Here is a 22,676-nt window from a genome sequence, read left to right as displayed (position 1 = left end):
CGGGGGATCAAACTCATAGAAGCAGGTGCAAGGGGGATGGGATAGGGGGTATGCAGAGGGAAACTGGGGAGGGGGATATTTGAAATGTAAATAAATAAAATAACCAAGAAAAACAAAACAAAACACATTTGGTCTAAGTCAAAGTTCACTACAAAAGGAGTCGTGGGGTAGTGATAACAAATGTCCTGTCTTTGTGCATAGAATTTATGTAATATTTTTGTTTTGATTATTGAAATGTTATATAAAATAAATTCATATACAGGTATTTACATGTATTATCTGTAAAAATATATTACATAAAATAAATCAATTTTTGGAAATACTATATTTGAAAATTGAAACTACAATAAAATATTTAATGTTAGTTTTTAGCTAAAGTACTTGCTTATATTATATAACTTACTGTATTTTAGTAAATTTTATTTTGAATGTGTGAGTTTATGTAATTTTTGTGCATAAATTTTTAAAATTTACCTACTTTTATGATGGACCTCTTCCAGACAAGCCCACTTTATTACTATTAATATTATCTTTAATCTTTTTTATAGTACAGTTGCTGTCCACCTCACATTCTGCTCTACCTATCCTATTCCTCCTCCATCTTCTGCAAGAGGATGTCCCCAAACCCTCACACCATCCCATACTCCTCCAGGCCTCCCCATTCCCTGGGACATCAAGTTTCATCTTGGGTTAAGTGCATCTTCTCTCACTGAGGCTAGACCAGGCAGTTCTTTGCTGTGTATGTGTCAGTGGCCTCAGGGTAGCTCTTGTATGCTGTCTGGTTGGTGGCTCAGTGTCTGACAGATTTCAGGGATTTGGGTTAGTTGAGAATGCTGGCCTTTCTATGGAGTCACATTCCTCCTCAGATTCTTCCATCCTTTCCCTGCTCGACTTCATGCCATTGATTGGGTTTAAATATCTGCTTCTGTCTTAGTCAGCTAAGACCCAGCTAAGTTGGGCCGCTCAGAGGGCAGCCAAGCTATGCTCCTGTCTGTAACATCACATTATCAGTACTATCAGGCCTTGGAGTTTCCCCTTGAGAGGCATCCCATTTTGGGTTGGTAAGTGGACCTCATTTTTCTCAAGCTCTTCTCCATTTTTTCCCTGCATTTCCTTTAGACAGGAACAATTCTGGGTCAGAGATTTTTACTGTGGGATGGGCAAACCCATCCCTCCACTTGATGCCCTGTCTTTCTACTGGAGGTAGATTCTACAAGTTCTCTCTCCCCACTGTTGGGCATTTTATCTAATGTTCCCTCCCTTTGAGTCTTGAGATTCTCTGCTGTCCCTGGTCTCCAGTACATTCTATAGGGTCCTCCCACCTCCCTTCTCCCTAGGTTGTATATTTCCAATCATTCTGCTGGCCTTTGGGACTTCACTCATGGTTCTGCCCCCAATACCTGATCATGTTCCTACATCACCTCCCCCTCTCCCACCTAGTGCTCTCCCTCTCTCTCCCCTCTGCTTTCTTCTACCTCCCAAGTGGGACTGAAGAATCCTCACTTGGGCCCTTTGGCTTGTTAACCTTCTTGAGTTCTGTGAACTCTTCTTGAGTTCTGTGTATTCTGTACTTTTTTGGCTAATATCCACTTATTAATGAATACATAACCATGTATGTCCTTTTGAGTCTGAGATACCTCACTCAGGATGCTAATTTCTAGTTCCATCCCTTTGCCTGTAAAATTCATGATGTCCTCATTCTTAATAGCCTAATAGTTTTTCCATTGTGTAAATAAACCACATTTTCTCTATCCATTCTTTCATTTTGGGACATCTTTGTTGTTTCCAGCTTCTGGCCATGACAAATAATGCTGCAAGAACATATGGAGCAAGTTCCCTTGAGGTATGGTGGGGCATCATTTGGGTATATGCCAAGGATGGTATAGCTGGGTCTTAAATTAGATCTAGTTACAATTTTCTGAGGTACCTCCAGATTGATTGGTAGAGTGATTGAACAAGTTTTGATTCCCAACAGCAATGGAGGAATGTTCCCATTTCTCTGTATTCTCCCAAACATGTACTGAATTTATTTTTTGTCTTATCTATTGTGATTTGTGTAAGATAGAATCTCAGAATCATTGTAATTTGAATTTCCCTGCTCACTAAGAACTTTGCAAATTTCGTTAAGTACTTCCTGGCAATTCATGATTTCTCTGTTATGAATTTTCTGCGTAGCTCTATACCCCATTTTTTGATTGAGTTGTTTGGTTTTATGGAGGTTAGCTTCTTGAATTCTTCATATATTTTGGATATTAGCCCTCCCTCTATCACATGTGAGGTTAGTGAAGTTTTTTTTCCCCCAAGCTGTAGGTTACCTTTTCATCCTATTGACTATGTTCCTTGCCTTACAGAAGGTTTTCTGTTTCTTGAGTTCCCTTTTATCAATACTTGATCTTAGAGCCTGAGCCATTGGAGTTCTGTTTAGGAAAATTTCCCTGTGCCAAGACATTCCAGACTCTTTCCCAGTTTCTCATGTATTAGATTCAGTGTATCTGGTTTTATGTTGTGGTCCTTGATCTACTTGGACTTGGGCTTTGTGCAAGGTGACAAATATGGATCATTTTCATTTTTCTTTTCTACATACGGACTGGTAGTTAGACCAGCCCCATTTATTGAGGATGCTTTCCTTTTTCCATTGTATATTTTTGGCTTCTTTGTCAAAGATCAAGTGTCCATAAGTATGTGGTTTTACTTCTGGGCCTTCAATTCTATTGCATTGATCAATCTGTCAGGCTCTGTACCAATTCCATGCAGGTTTTATTATTATTGTTCTGTAGTATAGCTTGAGGACAGGGAAGATGATTTCCCCAGAAGCTCTTTTATTGAAAAGTATGGTTTTCACTATCCTGGGTCCTTTGTTTTTCCATATGAAATTGAGAATGTTCTTTAGGAGTCTTTGAAGAATTGTGTTGTAATTTTGATGGGGATTGTATTAAATCTGTATATAGATTTTGGTAGGATGGTCATTTTTACTATGTTAATCCTACCAATCCACGAGCATGGAAGATCTCTCCATTTTCTGAGGTCTTTAATTTTTTCTTCAGAGATTTGAAGTTCTTTTCATACAGATCTTTCACTTTTGTGGTTAGAGTTACCCCAAGATATTTTATGTTATTTGTGACTACTGTAAAAGGTGTTGTTTCACTATTTTCTTTCTCAGAGCATTTACCATTTGTATAAAGGAAGGCTACTGGTTTGTTTGAGTTAGTTTTATATTGGGCCAGTTTGCTGAAGTTTTTTATCAGCTGTAGAAGTTCTCTGATAGAATTTTTGGGATCACTTATGTATACTATCATAACATCTGTGAATAGGGAAAACTAGATTTCTCCTTTCCCAATTTGTATCCCTGTGATCTCCTTTTTTTGTTTTATTGCTCTAGCTAGAAGGCTGAGTACTATATTGAATAGATATGGGGAGAGTGGACATCCTTGTTTTGTACCTGATTTTAATGGAATTGCTTCAAGAATCTATCACTTCAATATGATATGGGTTGTTGGTTTTCTGTATATTGCTTTTATTATGTTTAGGTATGGACCTTGAATTCCTGATTTCTCCAATACTTTTAACATGAAGGGGTGTTGTAATTTGTCAGGCTTTTTCAGGAAATAAGGAGATTATCATGTGATTTTTTTAAAAAAAATTGTTTATATAGTGGATTATGTTAATGGATTTTAATATTGAACCAATCTTGCATCCCTAGAATGAAACTTATTTGATCATGATGAATGAGTGTTTTCATGTGTTCTTGGCTTCAGTGTGCTAAAATTTTTTGAGTATTTTTGCATCACTATTCATAAGCAAAATTCATCAGAAGTTATCTTTCTTCATTGGGTGTCTGTTTGATTTAGGTAACAGAGTAATTGTGGATTCATGGAATTAAATTGGTAGTGTTTCTTTTGTTGCTATCTTATGGAACAGTTTGAGGAATAATGGTATTAGTTCTTCTTTGAAGGTCTGATAAAATTCTTCACTAAAGCCATCTGGCTCTGTGCTTTTATGTTTGTTTTATTTATTTTTTAAATTCTTCTATTTCCTTAGGGTATATGGGTCTGTTTAGATAGTTTACCTGCTCTTGATATAACTTTAGTCCATGGTATCTGTCTAGAAAATCATCTATTTCATCCCAATATTCCAATTTTGTTGAGTATAGGCTTATATAGTAGGATATATTGACTTTTTTAATTTCCTCAGTTTCTGCTGTTATGTCTCCTTTTCATTTTTGATGTCTTTTTTTTTTTTTTTAATTTAGATACTGTTTCTGTGTGCTTTCGCTAGTTTGGCTAGGGGTTTATCTATCTTGTTGATGTTCTCAAATAACCGCCTTTTGGTTTTGTTGATTTTTTTTTTTTTTTTTTTTTTGCTGTTGTTGTTCTCTTTGTTCTATTTTGTTGATTTCTGCACTGGGTTTGATTTTTTTCCTGCCTTTTTTTCCTGTTGAGTGTGTTTGCTTCTTTTTGTTCTAGAGCTTATATATGTTGTTAAGTTTTTAGCATAGGATCTCTCCAATTACTTTATCAGGGCACTTACTACTACGAATTTTCCTTTTAGCACTGCTTTTATTGTCTCACATAAGTTTGTGTATGTTGCATCTTCATTTTCTTTGAATTCCAGGACCCCTTTAATTTCTTTATTTCTTCCCTGACCAAGTATCATTGAGTAGACAGTTGTTCAGTTTCCATGGATATGTGTATTATCTGTTGTTTTTGTTATTGGGAATCTTTTTTCACTTCTATTCCTATCATTATTGGGTTTGGACTTTTCATTGTGACCTGGATTTCCTGGGTATTTTGGCTTAGGGTTTTTGTTTGTTTGTTTGTTTGTTTTTTTCTGTTTTGAATTTTCACTGACGATTGTGTCATTATCTTCTAAGATTCTCTCTTCTATCTCTTGTTTTTTGTTTGTTTAGTTGGGTTTTTTGTTTGTTTGTTTTTTGTTGTTGGTGGTGGTTTTTTGTTTGTTTGTTTGTTTGTTTGTTTGGTTGGTTGGTTGGTTTGGTTTTTCAAGACAGGATTTCTCTGTGTAGGCCTGGCTGTCCTGAAACTCATTCTGTAGACCAGGCTGGCCTCAAACTCAGAAAAACGCCTGCTTCTGCCTCCCAAGTTCTGGGATTAAAGTCATGTGCCACCACACCCAGCTCTTCTATCTCTTGTATTCTGTTGGTGAAGGCTTAAGAGAGTTCCAGCTCTATTTTTCAAAATATGTGCTATCTTCAGCTTCAAGATAAGCAAAATAAATAGAAATCATATTGTTTTAGAGGTTTTGTATTTTACCAAACAACTTGAGAGGATATATATATATATATATATATATATATATATATATATACACACACACATACACACACACACACACACACACACATATATATATATATATATATATATATATATATATATATATATATGTACAAGGCACCAGGTCTTGAGTAGAAAACTGTTGCTTTTGTTCTCTCTCTCTCTCTCTCTCTTTCTCTCTCTTTCTCTTTCTCATCTATCTATAAATTGATATATCATCTATATCTATTTATGTATATGTTTGTGTATATATCATATAAAATGATATATTAGCATGTGTTTTTAAATACATCGTTAGTGTTATATCTCCTTCTTTCTCCCTTTTATATTCCCATTCTCTCCTTAAAGTTGGATATATTTTTCTATTACCTGCTTCATTATAACTATCATCTTCTAACTCTTTCCTTTGAACTCCTTCTTTCTCGACTCCCTTCAGGTTCCTGTCTATTTCCATTACTTCTTTATATACTTCAGGTTACATGATCAAATACAAACATTCATGTTGGGAGTGACCCTGTTTGAATGTTAACTGCCTTGTCAGCCATAAGTGATTATTTACAAAGTTTTGGCCTTAGTGGAAAAGTACTAACTTCGTTGAGATTTCTGTGAGAAAAAGTTGAGGCTTCTATAGGAAAGAACAGTTAAGAACAAATAGCTATAGATCTTGTGGACAGGTCCCTAGCAACCCATTCTATTTTGTTTCTCCTGCTGAACCTTTTACCTAGTCAATATCCTGCTTTTTGGAACAAGTGCATTCCCCCAGAAACAAATTGATTCTGTGTCATCCCCCTCGACATACCCTGCTTCTATGGGCATAAAACCTGCCTGGGAATAATAAAAATTTGACAGGTTGATCAATCAGACTTGCTGTCCATCCTTGTGTTTCTTGCCCCCCCCCCATTCTTTCCACAGGTGGTTCCTCAGACCCTGTTTGACAATCCCATGGGCCATGACACATTCAAATCTGAAAACAAGAGTACCTGTGGAATTCTTTCTGGGACTAGTTTACTTCACTCAGTATATTATATTTTCTATTTCCATTATTTTACCTGAAAATGCATAAATTCATGATTTTATTTCTTTACAGCTAAATAGAATTTCATTGTGTGTGTATATATATATATATATATATATATATATATAATATTTTCATTATCTATTCATTGGTTGAAGATCACTTAGGTTGTTCCCATTCCCTAGGGAAAAAAATCCAAAATCATTTTATTAAATAAACTACTTATGAGATTTTCATGGAATAAAAATCAAGATAGGGTGTCATTTTCACAACAAGACACTCTTCATCCTTGGTGTTATAAATCTAAGAGTCATATGTTTATTCTCATCAGTCATGAAGATAAAGCAAACAGGTGACCATTGCTGTCCTTTTCACATCAGGGACCAAATGCTAAAATCAGATTTTGAGTTTAAAATATTATAAATACATAGAGTGTGAAACTGTAAATGAGCATGAATTCCCTAAACCATCTGAACAGAATTACTTAGAAATGTTCACTTGCAATTATTATGGACTCTTAGTGTTTGCTGTATTCAGAAGGACTTCTGGGGGCAATCCTAAATGCAGAAAGTCACCCACTTACAAACTATCAGTGCAAAGAGAATTATATAGCTATGTGTAAACAGGCCAAGATGTTTATTCCCCATTCCTGATATACAGAACCAAATCATGCAGAAAGCCCTGAAGAGTCCAAAGCTTTTCTCTACAGAACTAATTTTTATAGCCACACTGGATAGATCAACATGAGTGACACCTCTGTTTATTTAGCAGGGATACTTCTAGTGTTGCTAGTTTCAAATCTTCACCTATGGGATATTGTGGCCTCTGTACCTTTGTGCCCCAGCTGGGATAGTTTCTGCCAGAAAACCCTCAAGAACATGTTTGGTTATGCCCTGAGCCTGTCTTCTGAACTCCCTAGCTAAACTTCAGAAATGTTAAAAGCCTTTGAAAGTATCTCACTTATTTCTGCCTTCTTTCTAATGGAATTTTCCATGCCATTGGCTGGGTTATTATAAAGAGCAAATGCATTTGCACCATGGACATAATTTCATAGGGAAAATAAACAATTAGTGACTGAATATATCAAGAAGAGAACAGTTCCATGAAATCTCAAAGCTAATAGTTAAGAGGGGAAGAAAGTGGGAGTTAGATAGGTAAAAGAGTAAAACTACATGCCAAGTAGTTTAAAAATTAAGGAAAAGGTTATTTTTCTTAATTTTTAAAAATTAGTTTTTGTACTTTTGTTTTGAATTACACACCTAATTTTAGGAAAATGCCTCAGTGAATAAATAAGGTGCTGTGAACGCACAAAATCCTAAAGATTCAAAACAATCCTCAAAAATCAGAACATAGTAAGTCATCTCTGTAAATCCTGCACTCCTGCAGAGAGATGAGAGGAATGACAAGGGATCCTGGAATATTACTGGGCAAGCTAGATAATACACACAGTAGCTGACAAGAAAAGACTGTCTCAGAAAACATGGAAAGAAATCTAAAACATCTGAGGTTGTTCACTTTCTAGTACACTTCTATCGTGATGCATACAGAAATTCATTTACACACATGACTATGCACACACCCACGAACACAAGTAATCATATAAATCAAACATACACACAAAAATTTTAAAAATGCACACAAATTATATTAATAATTTTCATGTATAATGCATTTATTCATTTCCAAATTAAGATAACTGAGTCCTTTTCATAAGTTACAGGATGCACAATACAAGCCAGGCAGGTGGTACCTCGATGGATCCCAAAGCAGTTGCCACATATACACCTTTGCTTTTCTGATAACTGAAGAGTAAACTGAACAGATCCAAGTGAATCTTCAGCTTATGCTTTAACCTAAAGAACTAAGCAGGTTACTAGCTATGTTTTGAAGCCGCACATTGTGGGTGTAATCACACATGCAGAAGACTGGAGAATGGGAGAGCAGTCAAAAAAAAAAAAAAACAAAAAAAACAAAAAAAACAAAAAAACAATCTGCATTGTAGAACTGTAGACCGTAAAATTAAAAGCTAAGTAATATTAGCAGATCTATAAAAATTTTATCAAGAGAACCTGTTTTCTCAATGATCATAGCTGGGGTTGTGCTTATAATTATGTAGCACACTTTGAACTGAACTGCATGCATACTTAAATATATTCTTGTGTATATAGAGGAAATGAAAAACATAGTTTCGTTTATTACACATTATGAATGGCTCTTGTGTTTGCAGCTTTGCATATTACTGACCATCAAGGTATCCTTTGACTTTCAGGACCATTCTTGATCTACTTTTGTTTCTAATGTGTAGATAACATGTGCCATCTACAAAATTATTTCACTAACATACACAAGTCTTATTTAGCTCTTGAGCAAATGCCACATGAACTATGAACATTGCTGGGTTTTTATTTTTTTAGAAATATTAATACAATTGTTAAATTGTCATTGTGTAGGGTGCTATTCTTCTGCAAGAGATACTATGTTGGGAGCTTGGAAAGACTCTCTGAAGCACATAGTGACTGAGCTCAGCGGTATGAAAGAACCTCCTACTGCATTCATACCAAGAACTAACATTGCCGGCATAACTGTGAATGGACTTCAAGGTGTTCAGAGAACACTCACTAAGCTTTGCAGTCTTCTTATGTTTCTTTGTTTTTCTTGTTCATCAGAGTTGATGAACCCCTTAAAAGAAATTCAATATATCAAAATATAGTCATCTAGTCTTTTAAAAATCTTACTTCTAAAGATTTATGGCAATCCACAACTTTTCTAAGATCAATTATTCCATATTTCAGGAATACCAATTCAAAGTAGATGTTCCTCACAGTTCTTTGAATAATGACCTTTCTGTAGTGGTAGGTGTTGCGGCCTGCCCGCAGTCCACAACACGAACGGTTCAACTGAGAATGGCAGTTCGCTGAAAAGAGAGGAATCTAGACGGGGCGGAAGAAACAATGGAGCCAAGACAACAAGTTCTGATCAAGGCTCAATTTTACTATTTCCAGACACTCAGTTATAAAGGAAGGGGGAGGGAACCCAATATCCCGCCAAGTAACTCAGGGTCCAGTAGCAGGACGAACACGTGTGCGCCTCCAGGCAGCAAAGGCAGGTTCCAGCAGTGGGCGTGGCAGGACGAATGAGCCGTTAGCTCCACCCTTGAGCAAGCAGGTTCCAGGCTGGGGGAAGGGAGGCCACAGTAGGAAAATCTCCTGACACCATCACTAGGTCTTATTACAACAATCATTGGACTAATTGAACCTGGAAGCATCAGGTAAATTCCTCACCAAATCTGAGATTCCATGTACTATGTTGTCAATAGATTTAGTTGAAAATTAGAATTGGGCAACAGTTCCCTTTTAGCATCAGGACCATATACTCCAGGCCAATAATGAGGACATGTTTAAGTTTTCTCATGAATTATCCCTGGTAAAATCCATGTCTACAGGCAGGTAGCCCCTTCTTGCTCCTCCATCTTCCTTATATATGAACACATCCTTAATCTTCAATCTACTGTATGCACAAAATATTTCTAAGGATCTATCCTTTAGAATTTTTGTGACTGATGCATTAACACTAGTCTAATGTGTCTATATTGAATTCCATGCTTTCGTCAGAAGTTTTACAATCCTAACTGTCCCCTTCAATTATCCATTTACCATTTGTAATGAATAATGGCCACCACATAATAATGAAAAATATGTTTTTTTCTTTTGGTGATTAGATTCATCTTGAATTCAAATAAGTCAAGGAGTAACCAGTCTGGAAAGGATTGACATCCTTGCAGTCAGTCACCTGATGAAGACCTTCATGCTTTTGCTTTTCATAGCCAGTTTCAGTGCCTGAGCAGGGATTCACAGAAGATTGGTGATAATCTAAAGCTCCTAAAGTTCTGATTTGTCTATGACAGTGCTTGCTAACTTTAAGCCTACCACATCTAATTCTGATATGATTGTTTGAAACTTTTTAGTTTGAGGTTTGGTTTGGTTTTATAAATTTTGAAAATAATAGATTTTTGCATTGTGATTAAAGTTCTCTATTTACAATATATTTTCTAAAAATCTAATTTTTGATGTCTATTTTTCATGCAATACAAAATCAATCAATAGCATTGGATTAGCTGTATCAAAATATGCCACAATTATATCACCATTTACTGAGGTTTTGTTTGCAAGTAAGGTAGTTCGAGCTTACCTGAAATGACACCAAGTTAGTGTGAATCATCTTATTAAAGTAAGGATTGAGACTATGAATGATTGATTCTACTAAGAACTAGAAAAGCCCTAGATTCATTATGAAGGTATCTATAGGCTGATTTTGGTAGTAAAATGACAATGTAACTACTATGAAACTTCACTATTAAGTGCCATCAATTTTAATGTATTGAATTTTTGATTAAAATATGATGAGTTCATTTGCCCCATCTTCTCTCTTCACCTCTCCCATGCAGGCCTACATTTCCTTAAATTCATGGCCTCTTTTTCATATTATTGTTAAATAAACACATATACTGTTGTTGTTGTTGTTAGGGCATAAAACTTAGTATTGGATAACCAATCATGGGGCTCATTCCAGAAGATGATTTCAAGCAAACCTACCTGTTATTGTCACCTACTGCCTCATACTCAGGAGATAGTCAATCAATCAACTAATGAAATTAATTACTTTGAAAACTATTTCTACAATGTTATACTTGTTTTTTGATTTAGGATTGAAAATCTTTCAAATGTATTTTATGGAATATCTTCTAGCATATTATCCCCTCTCCGATGCCTATAGAATGTCAGTAATCAGCCAAGTCTCAAGCACTTTCACCATAATCATGACCAGTATGAATGGAAAGACGAGTCAGAAAGACCTGGGAAGCAATTTAGTCACATATGGGAGTGATATTTGTTTCACTAACCCACCCACACCTGCTTACCTGTCCAGGCATTCCTCTATACTGCGGCATGGAGACTTCACAAGGCCAAGGGACTCTCCACTCACTGATGCTACACAAGGCTATCCTCTGCTACATATGTAGCTGAAGCCTTGAGTCCTTCCTTGTGTACTCTTTAGTTTCTGGTTTAGTCCCTGGGAGCTCTGTGGGTACTCCTTGGTTCATATTGTTGTTCCGCCCATGAGGCTGCAAACCCCTACAGCTCCTTCAGTCCTTTCTCTAGTTCCTCCTTTGGGGACCTTGTGCTCAGTCCAATGGATGGTTGTAAGCTTCCACTTCTATATTTGTTAGGCACTGGCAGAGCCTCTCAGGAGAGAGCTATATCAGGCTCCTGTCAGCAAGCACTTGTGGCATCCACAATAGTGTCTGTGTTTGGTGACTATACATGGGATGGATTCCCAAGTGGGAGAGTTACTGGATGACATTTCCTTCAGTTTCTGATCCAAATTTTATCTCTGTATCTCCTCCCATGGGTATTTTGATCACCCTTCTAGAAAGACCAAAGACCAAAGTATCTAGAAATACTCTGTGGTATTCCTTCTTCTTGAGTTTCATGCAGTCTGTGAATTGGAACTTGGATCTTCTGAACTTCTCAACTAATATCCAATTACCAGTGAGTTCATACCTTGTATGCTCTTTGTGATTGGGTTACCTGATTCAGGATGACATTTTCTAGTTCCAACCATTTGCCTAAGAACTTCATGAATTCATCATTTTAAATAGATGAATAGTACTCCATTGTGTAAATGTACCACATTTTCTGTATCCATTCCTCTATTGAAGGATATTTGGTTTCTTTCCAGCTTCTGACTGTTAAAAATAAGGCTGCTATGAACATAGTGGAGCATGTACTCTTATTACATGTTCGAGTATCTTCTGGTTATATGCTCAGGAGCGGTATTGCTGGATCTTCTGGTATGTCCTATTTTCTGAGGAACTGGCAAACTGATTTCCAGAGTGGTCGTACTAGCTTGTAATCCCACCAGCAATGGGGGAGTGTTCCTCTTTCTCCACATCTTTGCCAGCATCTGCTGTCACCTGAGTTTTTGTTCTCAGTCATTCTGACTGGTTTGAGGTGTAATCTCAGGGTTGTTTTGATTTACATTTTTGTTATAAGTAAGGATGTTGAACCTTTTTTTATGTGCTTCTCAACCATTCGGTATTCCTCAGTTGTGATTTCTTTGTTTAGCTCTGTACCCTCTTTTTGATAGGGTTATCTTGTTCTATGGAGTCTAACTTCTTGAGCTCTTTGTATATATTGAATATTAGCCCTCTATCAGATGTAGGTTTGGTAAAGATCTTTTCCCAATATGTTGATTGCCATTTTGTCCTACTGACAGTGTCCTTTGCCTTATAGAGGCTTTGCAATTTTAGGAGGTCACATTTGTCAATTCTTTATCTTAGGGCATAAGCTATTGGTGTTGTATTCAGGAAATTTTCTCCTGTACCCATGTGTTCAAGGCTCTTACTCTCTTTCTTTTCTAATAGTTTCAGTGTATCTGGTTTTATGTGGAGGTCCTTGATCCTTTTGGATTTGAGCTTTGTGCAAGGAGATAAGAATGGTTTGATTTGCATTCTTCTACATGCTAACTGCTAATTCAACCAGCACCATTTGTTGAATGCTGTCTTTTTTCTACTGGATAGTTGTAGCCCCTTTGTCAAAGATCAAGTGACCATAAGTTCTTAATTTCCTATTTAGAAGCACCCACTTCACATAATCACACCAAGATGAGTAGACGTTACAATCTTTGAACTAAACCAAATCTACTACCATTTTACAAATGGTCCAACTGATTACTACAACTAGTGTAACAAGTGTTTTCAAATATTGTTTAATGCCATGCTGAGAAAGTGAAAAGAAAGTATCTTAATCCTGTCAGATTAAATGAAAAATATTTTATCAGCAATCACCAGTAACCTACAGAATCTCCAAACTTAACCAATCAGGCTAAGCAGCTGTTAGGTACCCAGTGATTACAAGGTATTTCCTTTTCCAGTTGCCCAGGCACTTACACAGTCTTTGGTTCCAAACTGATGAGCAAAAACAATAAACAGGCCTGAACTTGTTAAACATATATTCTTACTGGAAAAAATAAAGAACACCAACAGGACACATGGACCTTGTAAACCAGGTGAGGAGGTGAACTGTTCTCTAGAAGAAAAGATTCAACAGATCTGCTAGAGGCTCAAGGTGAGCAGGTGTTGGGAAAGGTGTTTCAGATAATGTCAAGTTAGGACTCAAGCAAAAATTGAGCCTCATTTCCTGTGCTAATTCAAACTACAAGGTATTCACTTGGATTACAAATCCAACTTTTGTCCTGTCCATCAGGATTTATATCCCTCCTAAATGATTTCTATCAGTGTATCCTAGCAGAAGTGAACCTTTAGAGGTATGTTTCACTTCACATTGATCTGAAGAACTTTTCAATTACTCAAACTCTTTTTCTTTGAACTGATACAATTTATGAATAATTGTGTAGTAAATGCCTAAACATTCATTACATCCTTAATGCTCTAATATAAAAATATTTCTAGACCTGGAAAAGCTAGATCTAGTTTTATTTATGAAAACCTACCAGTACTCACAGTCACAGAACTTGGTATAACACATAACACATTATTTCTCTATTTTTGTCTCTTAAATTTGTGGAAAGTTTGAGTAAGAAAAATATTTATTGATAATAAAAATGGCTATTCGAAATGGCTCCCTCAAAAAGGGGAGAGGAGAGGAATCAAGAGAGGAAAATGGAGGGCAAAAAGAGGGAATGCTATTCCTGGGCATCAGAAATTATCTCAGATATATTTTCATATAAAGCAGGTATGGATCATACCTGAAACTCCAGATTTCCAGATATATAAGGAGAAATACCGTGGTAAATTTGAGATAAGACTAGATATGTTGTGAGTTCCAGACTAATTTGTCTTAAGATCTAAAGATTCTAGTAAACAAACAGAAAAACACAAACCAAGAGAAAAGTATAAAAATATTCACATGATATGCACTAGATATGAAAATAAGTTTAATTTTACAGTCCAATAAGTCTTTTAAAGAAAAAAATCTCCAGTACCTGTATGTACATTGGTCAGCTATTAGTAAAGATTCAAGGAAATGTTGAGCTTCCTGTTGACATTTAGAATGAAGTTAATCCTATCATTTAAACAAGAATCACTGCTGTGAAGGTTTTGGTCCAGTGGTTAGGAGGCTTACTTGCAAAAGTGAGAGTGCTTCCATGTGTGAAAGTGGGGTGAGATGTATCAAACCTTTATTTGTGTGTGAAGATGATTTGCCATTATTGTTTCCAATCAGTCCCTTATCAGACCACTGAATATTTCTGGCCAGACATTGCACTTAGAGACTAGTTCTTTGGTCTTGTACAATGTTAGTCACTGAGACTACTGGAATTACCTCTTCGTGTCTATAGGATAATTAGGTAGATGAATCTCTAAAGGAATTGTTGTGTCAGGCATCATTCACTAGTCAGTAGTATAGAGAGACTAGGAAGCAAAGTGAAACATGAATATTTATAATGGTTCATACAGTTCTCTAGAACTACCGTAACAGAGCCCTTTATATAATATTATATAATATTATATAATATATATATATATATACATATATATATATATTAGGACTACAAGAAAATCAAGACAAAAAAGAGAGAACAAGCCTCTCTAGGGGTCCAAGATGAAACCGTGATTGCCTCTGCACTCTCTACTGTGCAGGAAGAAGTTTTTGGTAGTGAGAACTTACTAAATCAAATCTAAAGCAAGATGCAAATGTTGATTACATGCAAGGACATTCTATGAGACCTGTAAATCCTATGTTAAGAGACATTTTAGGAAACATGTAAGTATAGAATCCCCTAATTTGTTGCAAAACCTTACAGACAAAAACTTCTGAACTATAGGCTGCAGTAGATGGAGAGAACTTATCTTAGTACAGACAAATGGAGATGAAAGGGTTGGATTTGCCCTAAATGTGCACAATGATTTACTGTGGTTACAGGCAACACTAAAGAATCATTCACCTTTCCTTGATACATGGATATAATATACCTAACAAATGATTTTGAATGATTCCTCTCTAGGCTTATTTTGCCCAGAGCAAATCTTTACAGTAGTCACAGGTTACAGGACAAAATGAGATAGTCAGTTAAAATGATGAAAATAGATGTCCTAATATTCATTACAATTCATGTACAGATCTTATGTTCTTCTGAGGCAGCAAACATTTAAAACATGTCACTGAAAGAATGCAAGTATCTGAGGAAATGGGGTATGTGTTGAAGAACAGTTTACACTTACACTGATAGGGTCATTATCCCTGATCAAGGAGTAGAGAAGGCTCTGGCTCTATAGATCTAGAAGTAAGTTCATACCCTATAAACTGCAGTATATATAGTTATACCCTGTAAATGGCAGAAACATTTAGATAAGGCAGGTCTATGATAGTAGTGGTGACACTGTTAACATTCCCTGAAGCAGGACAGTAATTGGAACCTATTCGTATGAAGCAATTCAGTTTTATACCTTACTTCCTTCCTGTTCCAGTAGTACATGGCCTTGGGGCAATCTGCCAGAGTATATAAAACGTGAACAATAAACTGAGATGACTCCAGCGCAGCTGCATTCCTCCGTGGCCCACAGACGTGGTTATTTTCCAGATGCTGTCTTTGAGTCAACCTTACTTCTGTACGTAAGCTCTCACTAATGCCTTATAAGTAAATATTATATATTTATTGGTTCTCCAAGGTTATTGGCTGATATTCTTTTCTTAGAGATTTATCTTGTATACCTGGGGTTAACAGACATATTTAATTGAGAAGGCCTAGGAAAAAATCATAATCTAGAAAGGACCTGCTCAGGAGCAATGTAGACCATTTTACAACAGTTTTTAAAGATGTGATTTCTCTTTCTCCTCAACACAAGTGGTAATTATTAAGATGATTCAGCATCTTAGTTGAACTAAAGGAAACAAACGAATGGTGAAATCTCCTGGGGTGGTTGAAGCTTGTAAATCCATACCTAGAGTTTAAAAAGACTGTTTGGTTTTGGCAAACTGGCCAGCCCAGAAAACTAATGAATCATGAAAGTTTTGGGGGAATTTAAATTTCTGAAAAATCACATTTTTTTTATTTCAGAAATTATTTAGTAATGGTATCAAGAAATACAAAAATTGATTTTAACTCATGTTTCTAAAATGAATTGCTTCTTTTGTGTTTAGAGTGAAAGTCTTGGTATGTTAGAGATATGTCTGTCTGTCTGTCAAATTAGCAAATTAGAGAGGAGTTTAACATGGATCATTGTCAAAAGTGTAAAATGATTGTTTGATAGAGCAAGCAATAATATAGATAAAGTGAAGAATACTAGGGCTTCTGTGCTCATGTGATGAAAAGTAAAGGTGGTGCTTTGGAAGCATCGACACCTGCAAATGAGTCTCAGCACTCGTGATGGGGTGGGGTCTCTGCTACACAGACATTTAAGACACACCCCAGTGAGATAGTCTACAGTGCTGGCACTCAGTCTTCCAGAATCTATTAATAGGACTTAATAAAAGTCACACCTTTTTCAACACTCCTTTTCACCAGCACAATTTGATAATATTGCATTGACCTACTCTACCCTCAAGTGATTGTAAAGTTCAACTGTATAGAAGGCTCATTCTGAATCTTGGGTAGAAGAGCAGGCCATGGTATTATTGTGAATTAGCAAATCCAGCATACAGTATCCTTTCATGACTGGATTGTCATCACTCTTACTTTTAAGCAATAGGCAATCATGTGTCTAATTTTATAAGGCATGAAGATATAAGACACAAATAAAGTGTGTTGTCTTAGTCAAAATGTAAACCCTGAGTGCTGAGTTAGAGACAGTGTCATAAGGAATCAGAACATTGAGAAGCAGCATAAATTCCTAACAGCAGACTTTCTTTCAGTGGTGAATGATTAAAAAAAAAAATGTCAGAAGGCCATTCTAGCTACTGCCCTGCAGGTTCATGTTCTCTCATAGACTTAGCTGTTTGTGGGCAGCAGCTGTAGTTCTCTGGATGAAGACCTAGAGCCTCAGCTGCATGGATGTATTCAAGTCTAAAGATTTCTCCATGTCAGAGGAGGATTGAGACAATATGTCTCTGAATGGAGAAGCACAGAGAAGATGATGTCCATGAATTAGTGAAGGAAGATGAGTGATGAAGAGCTGCCTGAGAAGGCAAAGAAAAAAGAAGGTAGGTGCAGAGCCCTAGCCTTGTGTCAGAGAATACAGGGAAAAAGAAAGAAGATGGATTGTGACCAAGTTTCCCTGATGTAGAGGGATGGAAATCAAAATCAGACCCTACTTCACAATTCAAGGCAGAAGAAGAGACCAAGTAGTCAAATTCAAGTAAACTGAGATCAAAGCAAAATATCTAGAGAAAACTAAAGGGTGAAGATCACCAAAGTGTTTGATTTTGCTGGTGAAGTGGTGACAATGACAAAGGAAGTGAATGCTGTGTCTAAATCCTCCAGCGGATGGCACAGAAGAACCAGAGGCAGAATGTCACTTCAGCTGCTACCACTCTCTGCTTGGTTGGGGATGAAGGGGTCAAATGGTGGAAACAGACACTTGGGGAAAAATAAAGGAGCCAAAACAAATGAGAAAACAGAGAAAATGCATAACTTGACAACCACTGAGAAGTTAAAACTGAACAGGGAGAGCTTCAAGTAGGAAGAATGGGTTGCTGATAACCATACACAAAGGCCAGAGGCTACACTGAACTAGAATATTTTTTGATAAAATAAATGATGGCCAGTTTGAAATTAGATGAGATATCACTCTGGGCAAAATGAAAACTTGGCATTCTAGTTAGAAGCTCCACCTTGATGATAGGACCTTCGCTGTGTTCTGTGAAATGTGAAATAGCTCTGTTTTTCTTATCATGTGTCTCAGGAAAACATTTTTTTCCTTCTACATCGCAGTTTGGTTTGTGTATCTTATGTATCTTAATCTCACATGGTATTCATTTTGCTTTTTGAATTTTGTCTTTAAGTAATTACTCAAAAAGAAAAAAAATAGCACATAGGTAAATTTTAAAAAGCTCACTAAGAATTGAGTTCAAACTGTTAAAAAAAAAAGTCAGTGTTAATTTTCATAGTAATCCAAAAACTTAACCAATAAATATATTTATATAAGTTAATTATTTAATTGAATCTTTCAGTGGTAGATGTTTGATTACCACAATAACCTTGATAACCTCAAAGGAATGAATCTCATCCTCGCTCCTGTTTCCATATAGCAGGGACTCTCCTGATACTGTTGGCGTCAAACTTCCTTCTGTGGAAGAATGTGGCCTCTGTGCCCATGCATGCCAGTTGGGCTGAATATGGTGAGATGTCTATATATGACCTGCTTGATCATGCCACCATACTATCTCATAATGTCAGTGAGCTCACTGCAGAAATGCACGGGATATTTGTAAGTACATCACTTTGGGTTTCTGACAAAATGGGCCTCCAGCCAGCTACTGTAGAGCTCTGTGGTTTACTAGGAAGCATGCTACAGCATATTTAGATGATATATGTCATCACTAATAGAAAGCATCCTTAATTCAGAAGGGTAACAATCATAGAAGAGACTCTTGAAATAGTAAGCGGAAAAAAAAAAAACTGTTTGGGAGGCTAGCTGGGGATTTAATGGGGAATGACTACAGAATTAATATGGGAACAATAGGTGAAAAGATCAGTTTCTGAATTCTTCCAGATCACATTTTAATGCAGTTCTTACTTTAAAAAAAATTTACAGCTAGTGAGTGATAGAAAGGTGACAAAGTGTTGCAGTGCAGGTTTGAGGATCTCAGGATCCATATAATCCATAGAAAGCAGACTTGATAACACATGTGTTTAAGGTCAGCCCTACTGTAGTGAGATGGAAGGTCATAACAGTATAATCTCAGGCATTGCCAGTTCAGCTAACTTGATGTAGTAAAAAAGGCCCAAAACTGGAACAATGCCTTTGATCCCCACACTGGTAGTACTGCTTGATGACACATGCACTTGCAAAAACCTGCATGTGCATGCATATGCGTTCATTTGCACAAGCCCACACAGACAAAATGAAAATAACTTTGACAAATGAATCAATTTTCTGGTCATGTATTCATTTACTTGTGTCTTAATTAAGACAGTCTTTTTGTTTTTGGTTTTTTTTGTTTGTTTGTTTTCTGTTTTTTTTTTTTTTTTTTTAATTAGATGGAGGATGTGCGATATAAACCAGGCAGGTGGTTCTCTGACAGATACCTTACTGCCTGCCACACATCTACATTGACTATTTCAGTGTCTAAGGAGGGAGCCCGACAGATGCCGGTGAGTCTACAGCATGTCCTTTAATCAGAGGAAGCAAGCAGTTCACACTGGCTTTGCTCTGTTGAAGCCAATATATGTTATATGAAAGAAAAAGTTATTTGTGAGAAAATTGTTTCAATCACACACCTAGAAAAATGAAAGGGGGTTTAATCAAACACCATTCTTTTGTTTGTTTGTTTGTTTGTTTGTTTGTATTCTGGTTATTTTTTATTGGCTATTTTCTTTATTTACATTTCTGATGTCAAACAATCTTATTATACAGATGATAAATTATAAGTAATACCAAAGATTAAAGAATGCTGTCTTAGAACCATAAATTGTGCATTCAGGTAAATTATTTTACCAATGCCTATAGCTAGGATTACATGTATTATTTTGCAGGACACTTTGAACTGAACTGCACACATGCTTAAATATATTCATTTTTATGTATAGGAAGTGCAAATACAGTTTCATTAATTATACATTTGAAATGCTTCTGTGTTTGCCACTTTGCATCTTATTGATCAAAAAGAATTCTCCTCTTGACTTTCAAGAACTTCCTGGTTCTACTGTTGCTTCTAACCTGAATATACATTCCTCAATACATTACCTGTCTTCTCCCAGTCCTTAGTAATCTCAGCTGAACAAGGGAATCCCAGTAAAACATTACAGGTCTCAGAATACAACTATATAATCCATTCTGATGTCAAGGTACATGTATCAAGCTATCTTCAATTTATGATTGTTATAGGTTTTTTCCTTTCTTAAAGTTTGCTTTAAGCAAACACATATGTATTTGGAGACATATCACAGTGCCAAAATGTTGGACACAGTGGATCAATGGAACCAAATCAAGTATTTGTTTTTATTGCCAAAAGAAAAACTGTTATATAGCAGCACTGGAACATTTTATACTCAGAGATGAGCTTCTTATATGACCTTGGCAGTGAGCACATACCTGGAGATAGAGTTTATTCTGCTGTTCATCATTCACTCATTAACACCAATGCTGTTTCATTGTTCTCCACCTGCATATATTCATACATAGGCTACTCAGCAAGAAACAAGTGTCTACTTTCTCATAGCTCAGAAAGGCAAATATATAAAGGCCTGTCTTACTTGAATATTTCTCCCAGAGTCTTAAAGTAAATGAAAAATCACAAATGAGTGTATTAATGAATAATGTGATAATTACTATACTAAATGCTTCCATATAAGAATTCCTATGGGAAAGTCATTTAGGCCACTTGTCACTGAAGAGCAGTGCTACCACCAGTTTTATGAGAGTCAGGTCCTGTATTTGCTAGATGTAACAATTGAAAAAATCAAAGACTACTGATTTCAACAGGGGAACAGACCATAGAACTTCATAGAGTAACAAATGTATTATCAAACATATCATTAGAAAAAGTATTTAGTCAAATCATACATATTTAGATTGTCTAACTCAAACTGTAGGCAAAGGACTAAACTTTGAGATTTCCATAATAACTTACATTTATAGTTTTTCACATGAATATAATAAGTAGACGCTAAGTTGAGTTTCTTTGAGAATATACCACATGGGCTAACTCTGTCATATTTCATCAATCTTGATACAGTTGTTTAATTATTGATGTTTAGGGTGTATTCCTTGTGAAAGAGATGATCAGTATGCTGACAGCTTGGAGATATCCTCTGTATCACATAATAACTGAACTGAGTTATATGGAGCAAGCCCCAGATGAGATCATATCAAGAGCCAGAAATATTGAAGAAAAAATCATAGTACTTATAGAAGTTCTTAGAGGGATACTCAGCAAGGTATGCAGTCTTATATTCCTTTGCTTTCTTTCATTCATCAAAGAGGTGACTACTGTAATAAGGAATGAATGCAGACCTGCATTATTTTATATATAAAAAAATGTAATAATCCATTGTGTTAGAAGGTCTCTTCAATAAACATTCCCTGGCACTTTAATCCATTTAAATGGTGCTTTCCCGGGTATTTTGCACTGCAGGAATATCTCTTTATACTCTTTTGATCAAGTACCTTCCCCTGGCAAGAGGAAGAATCCTGACAGCCTCAGTGGATCTAGCTGTCCAAACAACCTCTGGACTATTGGCACCTGAAAGCATTAGGTGCAGTTCTCACTATGTCTGAGGATTCCTTGCCATGTATTTTATGGACAATAGACTTGGTTGAAAAGTAGAACATGAAAGTATCATTAAAATATTCTCTAGGCCAATAGCAAGGACATGTTTAAATTCCCTTATGAGAGACCTGAGACTTACCTTGTCTCTTGCTAAAATCAATCTCTGAAAGGCAAACAGCATTTTCCTGACTCTGTATTTGCCTTAATCTGCTATCTACTGAATTCAGGAAATGTACTCAAGAATCTTATAGAATTTTCATGGCTAATACATTCACACTACTTTGGCATAGAGACATTAAAATTCATCTCTTTATCTGAGAACTTATAATTCTAATTTCATCCCAAGAGTTCTTTCAATATTTAAAATGAATAACAGCAAGTAAATAATGATAAATAATAAATGGATATATTTTGGTGATTAGATTCAACCTGAACCCCCAGAAAATGAGCGATATCCCGTGTGGAATGAACTGGCATCCTTGCAGTCACCTGATGAAGACCTTCGCCATCTTACTTTGTTTAACTTATTCCAGTGCTTGGTCAAGGATTCACGTAAGATTGACTCTAGTACCAGGCTTTTGAAGTGTAAACTTCTCTATAACAGAGATTGTTAATCTCACAACCATCCAATTTACTTTTAGAGTGATCTTTTTAATCTATCTTATTTTAACCAATTTATAATTTGTAACTTTGAATGAATGTTTTTGTGTGAAGAATCCTTCATTAGAAATAAAAACGGACTCTTTAAACATGTTTCTGTCTAAAATCCAAGTTTTTCAACATCTCATTTCACCCTGTAATACAAATAAACAAATATATCACTAGTATGGAGTTGTAGGTATCAAAACTTGTCACCATTAACAGAAGTTTGAATGCAAATAAGGCAATTAATAATTTATGTAAAATTACAATATATCACTGAGTCACCTCATTAAAACACTGACAATTAAACAATGACTCTATACTACAAAGAATAAA

The 22,676-nt window shown here is 36.0% G+C and overlaps 1 protein-coding gene and 1 pseudogene across 2 annotated transcripts; both read left to right on the top strand.

The window, feature by feature from the left end:
• Positions 1-7,052: 7,052 nt before the first annotated feature.
• LOC110307634 (prolactin-6A1-like) lies at positions 7,053-9,019 on the top strand (annotated as a pseudogene).
• Positions 9,020-9,488: 469 nt separating this feature from the next.
• Positions 9,489-22,321, top strand: LOC110308314 (prolactin-6A1). 2 transcript variants are annotated; one of them, XM_021180776.2, is made up of 9 exons: positions 9,489-9,577; positions 10,028-10,170; positions 13,243-13,436; positions 14,969-15,092; positions 15,797-15,937; positions 18,519-18,694; positions 19,468-19,581; positions 21,187-21,366; positions 22,121-22,321. In XM_021180776.2, exons 5-9 carry the CDS (start codon positions 15,910-15,912, stop codon positions 22,310-22,312), a joined length of 690 nt encoding a protein of 229 aa, XP_021036435.1. In that variant the 5' UTR covers positions 9,489-9,577; positions 10,028-10,170; positions 13,243-13,436; positions 14,969-15,092; positions 15,797-15,909; the 3' UTR covers positions 22,313-22,321. The 2 variants fall into 2 exon arrangements, with proteins under 2 accessions (XP_021036435.1, XP_021036431.1); XM_021180772.2 differs by having other exon boundaries at positions 18,516-18,694.
• The last annotated feature ends 355 nt before the right edge of the window (positions 22,322-22,676 follow it).

This window comes from Mus caroli, unplaced genomic scaffold (assembly GCF_978045245.1).
Source record: "Mus caroli unplaced genomic scaffold, Mus_caroli_1 scaffold_15, whole genome shotgun sequence".
NCBI lineage: Eukaryota > Metazoa > Chordata > Mammalia > Rodentia > Muridae > Mus > Mus caroli.
Note: the sequence above shows the minus strand (reverse complement) of the source record. Positions and strands in the feature narration are given on the sequence as shown.